The sequence below is a fragment of the Gorilla gorilla genome, chromosome 10 (assembly GCF_029281585.2).
Source record: "Gorilla gorilla gorilla isolate KB3781 chromosome 10, NHGRI_mGorGor1-v2.1_pri, whole genome shotgun sequence".
NCBI classification, from domain to species: domain Eukaryota; kingdom Metazoa; phylum Chordata; class Mammalia; order Primates; family Hominidae; genus Gorilla; species Gorilla gorilla.
The window spans coordinates 144,370,215-144,383,179 of NC_073234.2; the positions used below are offsets into that span (position 1 = coordinate 144,370,215).

General features: G+C 43.6%; 1 protein-coding gene across 5 annotated transcripts in view; it reads left to right on the forward strand.

Moving 5' to 3' along the window:
* Positions 1-12,965, forward strand: part of GLT1D1 (glycosyltransferase 1 domain containing 1) — a 137,388-nt gene that overhangs the window by 40,277 nt on the left and 84,146 nt on the right. For all 5 annotated transcript variants that reach the window (XM_063694492.1, XM_004054154.5, XM_055359201.2 and 2 more), the window contains one exon: positions 5,397-5,448. In XM_063694492.1, the coding sequence (XP_063550562.1) occupies positions 5,397-5,448 (52 nt within the window). The remainder of the gene's footprint in view (positions 1-5,396; positions 5,449-12,965) is intronic.

Consider the following 12,965-nt stretch of genomic DNA (forward strand, 5'->3'; position numbering starts at 1 on the left):
ACAGGTGTGAGCCATCACGCCCCACTAATTGTTCAATTCTTAAGTTTCTCAGTTTTGAAGTTTCCCAGCAAAGAAAGGTTTACACACTCTCCTGAAGGGCCCATTGTCAGGCAATTGTTATTTAGCTACTTTTCTTTCTTTTTTATCTTATTTTCACAGGATAAAGTCTATTCCCCCAGATACAGTTTCCTTGCACCTCTTGTTAGTTTTCAGAGCAAATGGAGAGCTTCTCATAACTGAGGCCAGCAGAACAACCCGTGCTGGGCTCGAGCCTCCTTCCGCGTCAGCACTGTATGGTGCTTGGATTATGGAAGTGGGCCTTGGTGGGAAGTCCAGCGTGAGATCCTCTCCGTCCGTCTTTCCTTACTTCTCCCTTCAGTAGGGGACCTGTGATGGAATGTGCCTCGACTGGTGACAGGGTTGTAGAGGAGGCAGAAAGGAAAGCTCGGGGCAGACACAGGCAGGGGAAGCGGGGCCTTCTGGAGGAAGAATCTGCCATTTTTCGGTCCTGCTGCAGGGAGGGAATCATCCTTTCCTGGTTCTCATCTGCAGTAATTATTCCTGTGGTGTTTGCCTGACGGTGATTTTTCCATTTGCACTGCGTCTTGTTTATTAACTGGAATTCTACCTTACGGAAGACTTTCCTCTTTGATCCCATTTACTTATTTGATTATTTATTTGTTATTCAGTATGGACTCGTGGGGGCCGGGCATGGTGGCTCATGGCTGTAATCCCAGCACTTTGGGAGGCTGAGTTGGGTGGATCACTTGAGGCCAGGAGTTCGAGACCAGCCTGGCCAACATGGTGAACCCTCATCTCTACTAAAAATACAGAAAAAAAAATTAGCCGGGCATGGTGGTGCGTGCCTGTAATCCTAGCTACTCAGGAGGCTGAGGCAGGAGAGTTGCTTGAACCCAGGAGGCGGAGGTTACAGTGAACTGAGACTGCGCCACTGCACTCCAACCTGGGTAACAGAGCAAGACTCCATCTCAAAATAAATAATAAATAAATATATAAAAAAATTATATATATATATATATATATATATATATATATATATAACATGGACTCATAGATATTTATTTTATTTCCCTTTACAGGTTGTCTGTTACTATTTTTGTTTATTCGGTTGCTCAAATTGCCCCAGATTTGCCCACGGGAGATGCTTTGAGCTGATGCCTGTGTTCTTTTGACATGCTGTCATCATTCATCGTTTTCTGAGCACTTTTCTACTTTCTGGCATTGTAAAATGTCCCTGATTCATCTCCTGTCTACCTTGTCCTACTTCTGGAAATCGCTATTTCTCAAAGGAGTCCTGGTTCCTTTATAATTTTTTTGTCTTTTTAGAGAATATTATTTAGAAACTAAGATCTGTGCTTATTGCTTACTCAGTGTCCTTTCTTGTAAGCCCTCTTAGAGCTTGGAAATGTATGTATGTATATATGCACATATACAACTATATGTATTTTTATTTCATCACTAGAAGTATGGTTCTCATTATTTGACATTGGTATGAAGCTTAGGGTTTGTATTAGGCATCTGAATGGAGGTGTGAAGTAGGTAGAAGTCTGGGCAAGTTAGGGGAGGGGTCGGGAGTTTGTTGGTCAATATACAGAAGCTATTTTTTTTTTTTTTTTTTTTTTTGAGGCAGAGTCTCGCTCTGTCACCCAGGCTGGAGTGCAATGGCACAATCTTGACTTATCGCAACCTCCGCCTCCTGGGTTCAAGCTATTCTCCTGCCTCAGCCTTCTGAGTAGCTGGGATTACAGGCATGCACCACCACGCCGGGCTAATTTTGTAATTTTAGTAGAGAACGGGGTTTCTCAATGTTGGTCAGGCTGGTCTCTCAAACTCCCAACCTCAGGTGATCCTCCCGCCTCGGCCTCCCAAAGTGCTGAGATTACAGGCGTGAACCACCGCTTCCGGCCTTACAGATGCTATTGAAACCTGGAAACTGGTGAGATCACCAAAGGAGTAAGTGCAGATAGAGAAGAGAAGCCCAAGAACTGAGTCTTGGAGCAGCCCATTTTTGAGAAATCAGAGAGAGGAATTAGTGAGACTGAGATTGAGTGGCCAGTTCGATGAAATGGAATGGTATGGTGGAAACCAATGAAGAAGCATTTCAAGGAGGAAGGAGAGAGTGTATGTGCCTGTTGTTATTGATAGGTTAAGTAAGATGAAGACTGAGGACTGGACCATTCAGCTTACCAACATGGAGGTCTTTAGTGACCTTGAGCACAGTTTCAATGGTGCAGTCAGGGGAGCTGCCTGGAGTGGTTTAAATGAGAAGAGAGGCATTGGAGGTGTTGAGTCAAGGTAACACCAGGGCTTTTTTTGTCAAGGAGAAAAGAGAAAAAGGACAATAATTGAAGCAGAGACTGTGGGATTAAGAGAGTAGTTTTTATAATGAGTAGAGGAGAAAATAATGATGTGGGAGAAAGATAGGAGGATACATATTATCTACAGGAAGTCTTGAAGGATTGTAAGTCCTGACTTTATAAAATATTTTGTTAAGAATTTTCTAACTAAAAAAAATGGCTGTCCCAATGCAATGTAGAAATTTTGAAAAGTACTGAAGAAGCCAGGGAAAAGCAAATTACCAATTTTTTTTTTGTACTTCATGTGTGCTTTAACCATGACTAGGTTTTTGGTAGGTGATCTTTTAATTACTTACATTTGTATGTCTGTGACTATATTTTCATTGTTGTTATTTTTGAAAATTTGGGCTGAATGACACATACTATTTTTTTTTTTTTTTTTGAGACAGAGTCTTGCTCTGTCGCCAGGCTGGAGTGCAGTGGCATGATCTTGGCTCACTGCAACCTCCGCCTCCCAGGTTCAAGCGATCCCCCTGCCTCAGCGTACCGAGTAGCTGGGATTACAGGCATGCACCACCATGCCCAGCTACAGTTTTGATAATTTTAAGGTGCCAAACATGGTTTTAATGGCTGCATTGAATTCTATCATAAATTCTGTAAACGATTCTTTGAGATTGGGCATTTATATCTTTATTATAAACAACACCACAGGGAAAAATCTGTTTCTGTCTTTGTGTACTTGTCCGATTGTATCTTTGGGTTGAATTCATAGAGGTAGAATTGCAAGGTCTAACGCTACGAACATGTGAATATATTGATGCAGTTTCTCAAATTTCTCTTCAGAAAGAATATTTGCATTTTAATTCACCAAGGGGGTGTATGTTTTCATTTTCTCACGTTTGTCAACATTGGGCATTTTTATTTTTAAATCTGCCAATCTTATATGTGATGCGATTCTTTCCTATTGTTCCAATTGGATTTATTTTGTTATTAGAGAAATTTCACTTTTCCTGACATTTTATGGACCCTTATATTTGCTCTCATGTTAATGTCCCATTTTTCCCATCCCTTTTTGCCCCTTGGGATGTTTGGCTTCCTTGTTAATTTTGAAGAGCTCTTGAGTAAGGATATTATTCCTCTTTTCTCCATGTCAATTGCACATGTTTCTTCCAAATTGTAATTTTTGTTTTAATTTGTGGTATTTCAGTAGTTTTTAAATTTTAATATAATCAAAGCTTTTTTATCTTTAGAATTAATTTCATAGCTTTTTTCTTTCTCCTTTTCATACCCTCCCTGTGGTATCCAATAATGTCATAGCTTTTTATACTCAGAAAACCTTTCCCAGGCTGAGGCCAGTTGCTTGTTCACTTATATCATTCCAGACTTCTCTTGTAGTCTTACCTTTTTTTACTTAGCTCCTGAACCACCTTTTTAGATATGTGATATAAGGTAGGAAACTAACTTTTTCCATGTATTTAACCACTTCTCTAACTTTATGCTATGTCAAATTCTTTTTTTTTCTTTTTTTGAGACAGAGTCTCACTCTGTCGCCCAGGCTGGAGTGCAGTGGCATGATCTCGGCTCACTGCAAGCTCCACCTCCTGGGTTCACGCCATCCTCCTGCCTCAGCCTCCTGAGTAGCTGGGACTACAGGCGCACGCCACCACGCCTGGCTAATTTTTTGTATTTTTAGTAGAGACGGGGTTTCACCGTGTTAGCCAGGATAGTCTCGATCTCCTGACCTTGTGATCCGCCTGCCTTGGACTCCCAAAGTGCTGGGATTACAGGTGTGAGCCACCAGGCCTGGCCTATGCTATGTCAAATTCTTAAATGTATTTGGGTCTGTTTCTGGCCTTGTATTTGGTTTTGATCTTTCTATCTTTTTTTCACTGCCAACACTGTTTTAATTGTTATATTTTTAATATGTTTTGATATCTGTTAATATACATCTCATCTTTGAATTCTTCTTCTCCTTCCTCTTCCTTTTCTTCCTCCTCCTCCTCCTCCTTCTTCTTCCTTTTCCTTCTTCCTTTCTTCTTTCTTCTTCCTCTGTCACCCAAGCTGGAGTGCAGTGGCACAATCATGGCTCACTGCAGCCTTGACATCCCAGGCTCAAGCGATCCTCCTGCCTCAGCCTCCTGAGTAGCTGGGACTACAGGTGTGCTCAACTATGCCCAGCTAATTACAAAAATGTTTCCTGTAGAGACGGGGGTCTCCCTATGTTGCCCAGGCTGGTCTTGAATGCCTGGGCTCAAGTGATCTTCCTGCCTCAGCCTCCCAAAGTATTGGGATTACAAGTGTGAGCTACTGTGCCTGGCCTGAATTCTTTATCAAAATTTTCTGATTGTTTGTCACCCAATTATATGTATAGGTAAACTTTAAAATTATTTTGTCAAATTTCAATAGAAATCCACTTCTGGATTTTATTTGAATTATTGATTTTGTCACGTAATTTGGTAAAAATGGACGTTTTGATAGTATTGGAGCTTCCCATCTAAGAATGTGCTCCACATTTCCATGAAAAAGTATCTCTTAATATTCCTGCACTTCATGGCAAACATAATGTTAATAAATAGATTACCTTGTTTTCTTAGTTTTGAGATCCCTTGTGCATTTCCTAAAGAAGCAATTGAAAGGAGGGAGATGATAACACTGAGCACCCATGTGCATTCAGTAAATTGTGATTGTGTCCCCATAGTCTTCCCTTGGCAGAGCTAGTGGAGTGGACAGGCTGCCCTTGAATGGTCAGGGTGGATTAACCAAGCAAGTTCCTTGCTTCTCTCCTGCATCTTGATTTCTCGCTTTTGATTTTATCCCTGCCTCTGTGAACTTGCGTGGAAGGAAGAGAAAAAATAGGAGTTTTGAGCTTCGTTTGGTTTACTTCTTGCATATAAAACTTTTTTTTGATGTGAGTTGAGATTAAACCTAATGGCCAATGACCACAAGTAATAAAGATTGATTGCGTTTTAAATTTAGTGTCTCACGTTGTCTCTCATAATTTGTTCCAAAGAGCTGTTTCATAGTTCTTTTAATTGAATTCTGGCCTAATTGTTTCTATTATTTTTGTTCATTTACTAGATTTGCTGTCGCTTTCACAGAGTCAATGAAGGAAATGGCACAAGCGCAGTGGGTATGTGTTTATCTCGTGTTGTTATTTTGGTTGTGCTGATGAAATTGCAGAATTCGAGAACTGGAAGGCAGCCTTACTGAGCTGACAGTGTTCCCATGGACGGTGCCTGTTGCGGCCACAATAGTGTATTATGTTTCCCATAGATTGATTTTGTATGTGTAGATGCACCTAAAACGTCCCTGATATTTTTTGATGTTGTTATTGAACGACAAAAGTAGCCCAGTAATGGTTGTCTGTTGTTGTTGTTGTTTTGTTGTTGTTGTTGTTGTTTTTTTTTGAGACGGAGTCTTGCTCTGTCACCTAGGCTGGAGTGCAATGGCGTGATCTCAGCTCACTGCAACTTCCACCTCCCGGGTTCAAGCAATTCTCCTGCCTGAGCCTCCTGAGTAGCTGGGATTTCAGGTGCACACCACCATACCCAGCTAATTTTTTTGTATTTTTAGTAGAGATGGGATTTCACCATGTTGGTCAGGCTGGTCTCGAACTACTGACCTCAAATGATCTGCCCGCCTCAGCCTCCCAAAGTGCTGGGATTACAGGCGTGAGCCACCGAACCTGGCCCTGTTTTCTTTCTATGTTCTCAGATCGGGTGATTTATCAGCTGCACTATAAATGTTGCAGCAACCTTGTATACATGAGAGTAACAATCTCTTAGGTGACAGAGGTAGTTTCCTGGGTGGGACCGTTTATTAGAAGAGCTTTAAACAGTCAAGAGTTTGTAGATCCACAAGTTAGTTCATTTATTGACTTTGTATTCATGATGACTTAGAGGGCTGGTGTATGAGCTGGTGGGAGCTTAACTGAATTCTCAGTAAGGAGCTATGTGAACGCACCGTAGAGCTGATGCCTGCAAAACTAAAGAAAAAAACCAAAGGTCAGTTTCCCTTTGGGGGGCGAGGCTGCTGTCTCTGGCGGTGGGAACTGCATTGAGCCTGCTCCACCAGCGTTCATCAGCTGTGCACAATGTGCATGCCCTGATCATTTGCAGGCGTTATTCCTGTTGGTTGGGAGGATCAAGGAACAGGGCTTATGCCCTGATCATTTGCAGGCTCTGCCCATTCTTTATGGAATTGCAATTCGCAAAATGGTGGTACTTGGAAACTGCTGCGTTGGGACAAGGGCAGAACCCAGTCATCTGTGGTCTCTTCCGAAAGCTCGGGATGCTAGACATATGTGAATGTGAAGTTGCACATGCCCTGACTGCCCATAGTCTTACTCTTTATATCAGACTTTTCCCAGGCAGAGCATGGAGGTTGTATTTCCTAGTGCAATTTAATGACTTGTCAATCTCAGTATTAGAAAACCCAACAGGCATCCTGGTTTCCAGTTTTATTGTAATACCTAACTTTTTTTTTTTTTTTTGAGACAGAGTCTCACTCTGTCACCCAGGCTAGAGTGTAATGGTGCTATATCAGCTCACTGCAACCTCTGCCCCCCAGGTTCAAGCGATTCTGTTGCCTCAGCCTCCTGAGTAGCTGGGATGACAGGCATGTGCCACCACACCCGGCTAATTTTTGTATTTTTAGTAGAGACGTGGTTTTACCATGTTGGCCAGGCTGGTCTCAAATGCCTGACCTCAAGTGATCCACCCACCTCAGCCTCCCAAAGTGTTGGGGCTACAGGTGTGAGCCACTGCACCTGGCCTACCTGTTGGACTATCTATCTGCCTTCTTAAGGTAGTTTTCAAACCAGTGGTTACCAAAATGGGGTCCCTGGACCTCTGAGATTCCCTGGGACTCTTTCAGGGCCTCCGCCAAGTCAAGCTTTTTCTAAATAATAATGCAAAGCCTTTTCTTTTGGCTTTTCTCATGGTTTAAAATGCAGTGATGAGTAAAATGCAGCTGCCTTAATACTAATGAAGGCAGTGGCCCCATCTGTGCTAATATTCGCTGATTAGTCACTGCCACACACTTAAGCCAGTTTCACTTAAAAATGTCCTTGATGAAGAAATACAAATTATTAGCTTTTCAAATATTAACTTTTGAATACATGTTGTTATTTTTTTTTTAGTAGAGATGGGGTTTTGCCTTGTTGGCCAGGCTGGTCTTGAACTCCTGACCTCAAGTGATCTGCCCTCCTCGGCCTCCCAAAGTGCTAGGATTACAGGCGTGAGCCACCATGCCTGACCTTTTCTCTCTCTCTCTCTCATTTTTTTTTTTTTTTCTGAGATGGAGTCTCACTCTGTCGCCCAGGCTGGAGTGCAGTGGCGTGATCTCGGCTCACTGCAACCTCTGCCTCCCGGTTTCAAGCTATTCTCCTACCTCAGCCTCTCAAGTAGCTGGGATTACAGGTGCCCACCACCACGCCCTGCTAATTTTTGCATTTTTAGTAGAAACGGGGTTTCACCATGTTGGCCAGGCTGGTCTCGAACTCCTGACCTTGTGATCCACCCACCTTGGCCTCCCAAAGTGATGGGATTACAGGCGTGAGCCACCATGCCTGGTCCCTCTTTTTTTATTATTATTATTATTTTTTGGGGGACGGGCTCTCATTCTGTTACCCAGGCTAGATTGCAGTGGTGCAATCATGGCTCACTGGAGCCTCGAACACCTGGGCTCAAGCCGTCCTCCCGCCTCGGCCTCCCAAAGTGCTGGGATGACAGGCATGAGCCACTATGTGTGGCCAAATTTGAATTTTCAAGTAAAAATTAGAATTTTGGAAAGCCAGCATGACATTGTCAGTTTCCCAATATCTGAAGGCTTTCCTGATGAAATTGGTGGCTCTACTAACAAATCTGACTTTTTTGGATGTTGTATAATGAAACGTTTAAACATTTGAAAGATCTCCATGACTCAGTGAACCAGTAGGTTTTAAATGATCAATATGTGACCTGTAGAATCAAGTACAGATGAAAGATCAGTTCATAGTACCAGGTAGACCAATGGACTTTAATATAACTGAGTATGAAAAGTTCGGCCAGGCACAGTGGCTCATGCCTGTAATCCCAGCACTTTGGGAGGCCGAGGTGGGTGGATCACCTGAGGTCAGGAGTTCGAGACCAGCCTAACCAACATGGAGAAACCCCGACTCTACTAAAAATACAAAATTAGCCAGGCATGGTGGTGCGTGCCTGTAATCCCAGCTACTTTCGGGAGGCTGAGGCAGGAGAATCGCTTGAACCCAGAAGGTGGAGGTTGCAGTGAGCCGAGAATGTACCATTGCACTCCAGCCTGGGCAACAAGAGCAAAAATTCTGTCTCAAAAAAAAAAAAAAAGAAAGAAAAAAAGAAAAGTTCCCTGATGCAGCTAAACTTTAAGAAATTGCCACTTGCCGAGTTTGGGTGCAGTGTCCAAGAACAATGCCTACAGTGATCGGAAAGGCCATTAAAATACTCTTTCTTTTCCTACTACCTGTCTGCAGGAGGCAGGATTTTCTTTATAGACCTCAACCAAAACAACATATTGCAACAAATTAAATGAAACAGCAAACGTGGGAACCCAACTGTGTTGGTTAAGACAGACATTAAAGAAATAATTGCCAGGCGCAGTGGCTCAACCTGTAATCCCAACACTTTGGGAGGCTGAGGTGGGCGGATCACCTGAGGTCAAGAGTTCAAGACCAGCCTGGCCAACATGACGAAACCCTGTCTCTACTGAAAATACAAAAAATTAGCTGGGCATGGTGGTGTGCACCTGTAGTCCCAGCTACTCAGGAGGCTGAGGCAAGAGAATTGCTTGAACCCAGGAGGCCGAGGTTGAAGTGAACAGAGATGGCGCCACTGCAAGACTCCGTCTCAAAAAAAAAAAAAAGAAAGAAATATTTTACCTGTGGAAGCATGCTCCTTTTCCATGAATTCATTGCCCTTTTCTCTAACTTGTCAGCTTTCAATATCATCCTCCACCATAGATCCTTCCTTGACCCTCCAGAATTGGCATAGATGAGTTCCCTTCCTCTGTCAGTTACCTTTTGCTGCTTAACAAACCAGTTGCCTTAAACATGCAGGGTGGCCTCACTTCCATGCCTGGACCTTAGCTGGGATGGTGGGGACCCCTGAGGCCTGTCTCCATGGGGTCTGTCATCCTGTTTTAGGCTCAGCAGGAAGAGAGAACGGGCCTCAACTCACAAGCACATTCCAGGCCTCTGCCTGTGATAAGCTTGCCTCCTTCCCATTGACCAAAGCAACTCAGCGGGTGGAGATACGGTCCCCACCTCATAATGAGAGGATCTTTAATGCTGCCTTACAAGGGCACGGATGCAGGGAGGGGGAGAATTGATGGCCTCTGTAACCATCTGCCATACTTCGTGCTTGTCTCTAATGAGTATAACATGTTTTACTTTCTTCCCCGTGCTTCTCAAGTGGTGAGCTTCTTGAGAAAGGGACATGAGGTAGTCACTCGTGCATCCCTGGAGAATAGTATACTGTCTCAGGCCCGGTGAATATCCTTTAAATTGATTGATTAGGAATGACTCCTCCTTTAGAACCTTTTGGTTTTTTTAAATATTTTTATTTTTATTTTTTGAGATGGAATCTTGCTCTGTCACCCAAGGTGAAGTACAGTAGTGCAATCTCAGCTCACTGCAACCTCTGCCTCCTAAGTTCAAGCTATTCTCCTGCCTCAGCCTCCTGAGTAGCTGGGATTACAGGCTCCCGCCATCATGCCCAGCTAATTTTTGTATTTTTGGTAGAGACGAGGTTTCACCATGTTGGCCAGGCTGGTCTCGAACTCCTGACCATGTGATCCGCCCGCCTTGGCCTCCCAAAGTGCTGGGATACAGGCATGAGCCACTGTGCCCGGCCAGAACTTTTAATTAAAGAAATTTTCAGGCATACATAGAAGTAGCAAGAATAGTAGAGTGAGCCCTTTATGTGCCCATGACCCAGTTTATTGTTCCTCAATTCTTATTTACTCTACTTCCTCCTGAATACACACACACACCTACACTCACACACACACATACAATGTTTTCTAGAATAATTTGAAAAATTACCAATATCATGCCATTTCACCTATAATTATGTGCCATTTTACCTGCAAATGTACTTTGATAAAGACTTTTTTTAAAAAACATAAACACCATGGTACAGGTAACTTTTGTATTGGCAGACCACAGTCAGTAAGGAAGAAATAAAGAGGGGTTTAAGAGTATTCATACAACCTAACATTTTTATCAATACAGTTTGGAAGAAATCCAGGAATAGAATTTGGAGGGGGAAAAAGAGAGGAACTGAATCATTTGGTTCTGGATGTATTGACTTAGCAACAAATATTGGACTCTGGTAAATATCCAGAATAGAGCTGAGAATGTAGGACTGTCCTCAGAGGAGGGCACAGTTGGGGACACAGCCATGTGAGTCACTGGTGTCCAGGTGATGGTTAAAGCATGAAAACAGTCTTTTTTTTTTTTTTTTTTTTTTTGAGACAGAGTCTTTCTCTGTTGCCCATGCTGGAGTGCAGTAGTGCGATCTCGGCTCACTGCAACCTACGGCTCCCGGATTCAAGCGATTCTCCTGCCTCAGCTTCCCAAGTAGCTGGGATTACAGATGCCTACCACCACACCCAGCTAATTTCTGTATTTTGAATAGAGATGGGGTTTCACCATGTTCGCCAGGCTGGTCTCGAACTCCTGACCTTGTGATCCACCCACCTTGGCCTCCCAAAGTGATGGGATTACAGGCGTGAGCCACCATGCCTGGTCCCTCTTTTTTTATTATTATTATTATTTTTTTTGGGACGGGCTCTCATTCTGTTACCCAGGCTAGATTGCAGTGGTGCAATCATGGCTCACTGGAGCCTCGAACACCTGGGCTCAAGCCGTCCTCCCGCCTCGGCCTCCCAAAGTGCTGGGATGACAGGCATGAGCCACTATGTGTGGCCAAATTTGAATTTTCAAGTAAAAATTAGAATTTTGGAAAGCCAGCATGACATTGTCAGTTTCCCAATATCTGAAGGCTTTCCTGATGAAATTGGTGGCTCTACTAACAAATCTGACTTTTTTGGATGTTGTATAATGAAACGTTTAAACATTTGAAAGATCTCCATGACTCAGTGAACCAGTAGGTTTTAAATGATCAATATGTGACCTGTAGAATCAAGTACAGATGAAAGATCAGTTCATAGTACCAGGTAGACCAATGGACTTTAATATAACTGAGTATGAAAAGTTCGGCCAGGCACAGTGGCTCATGCCTGTAATCCCAGCACTTTGGGAGGCCGAGGTGGGTGGATCACCTGAGGTCAGGAGTTCGAGACCAGCCTAACCAACATGGAGAAACCCCGACTCTACTAAAAATACAAAATTAGCCAGGCATGGTGGTGCGTGCCTGTAATCCCAGCTACTTTCGGGAGGCTGAGGCAGGAGAATCGCTTGAACCCAGAAGGTGGAGGTTGCAGTGAGCCGAGAATGTACCATTGCACTCCGGCCTGGGCAACAAGAGCAAAAATTCTGTCTCAAAAAAAAAAAAAAAAGAAAGAAAAAAAGAAAAGTTCCCTGATGCAGCTAAACTTTAAGAAATTGCCACTTGCTGAGTTTGGGTGCAGTGTCCAAGAACAATGCCTACAGTGATCGGAAAGGCCATTAAAATACTCTTTCTTTTCCTACTACCTGTCTGCAGGAGGCAGGATTTTCTTTATAGACCTCAACCAAAACAACATATTGCAACAAATTAAATGAAACAGCAAACGTGGGAACCCAACTGTGTTGGTTAAGACAGACATTAAAGAAATAATTGCCAGGCGCAGTGGCTCAACCTGTAATCCCAACACTTTGGGAGGCTGAGGTGGGCGGATCACCTGAGGTCAAGAGTTCAAGACCAGCCTGGCCAACATGACGAAACCCTGTCTCTACTGAAAATACAAAAAATTAGCTGGGCATGGTGGTGTGCACCTGTAGTCCCAGCTACTCAGGAGGCTGAGGCAAGAGAATTGCTTGAACCCAGGAGGCCGAGGTTGAAGTGAACAGAGATGGCGCCACTGCAAGACTCCGTCTCAAAAAAAAAAAAAAAAAGAAAGAAATATTTTACCTGTGGAAGCATGCTCCTTTTCCATGAATTCATTGCCCTTTTCTCTAACTTGTCAGCTTTCAATATCATCCTCCACCATAGATCCTTCCTTGACCCTCCAGAATTGGCATAGATGAGTTCCCTTCCTCTGTCAGTTACCTTTTGCTGCTTAACAAACCAGTTGCCTTAAGCATGCAGGGTGGCCTCACTTCCATGCCTGGACCTTAGCTGGGATGGTGGGGACCCCTGAGGCCTGTCTCCATGGGGTCTGTCATCCTGTTTTAGGCTCAGCAGGAAGAGAGAATGGGCCTCAACTCACAAGCACATTCCGGGCCTCTGCCTGTGATAAGCTTGCCTCCTTCCCATTGACCAAAGCAACTCAGCGGGTGGAGATACGGTCCCCACCTCATAATGAGAGGATCTTTAATGCTGCCTTGCAAGGGCATGGATGCAGGGAGGGGGAGAATTGATGGCCTCTGTAACCATCTGCCATACTTCGTGCTTGTCTCTAATGAGTATAACATGTTTTACTTTCTTCCCCGTGCTTCTCAAGTGGTGAGCTTCTTGAGAAAGGGAC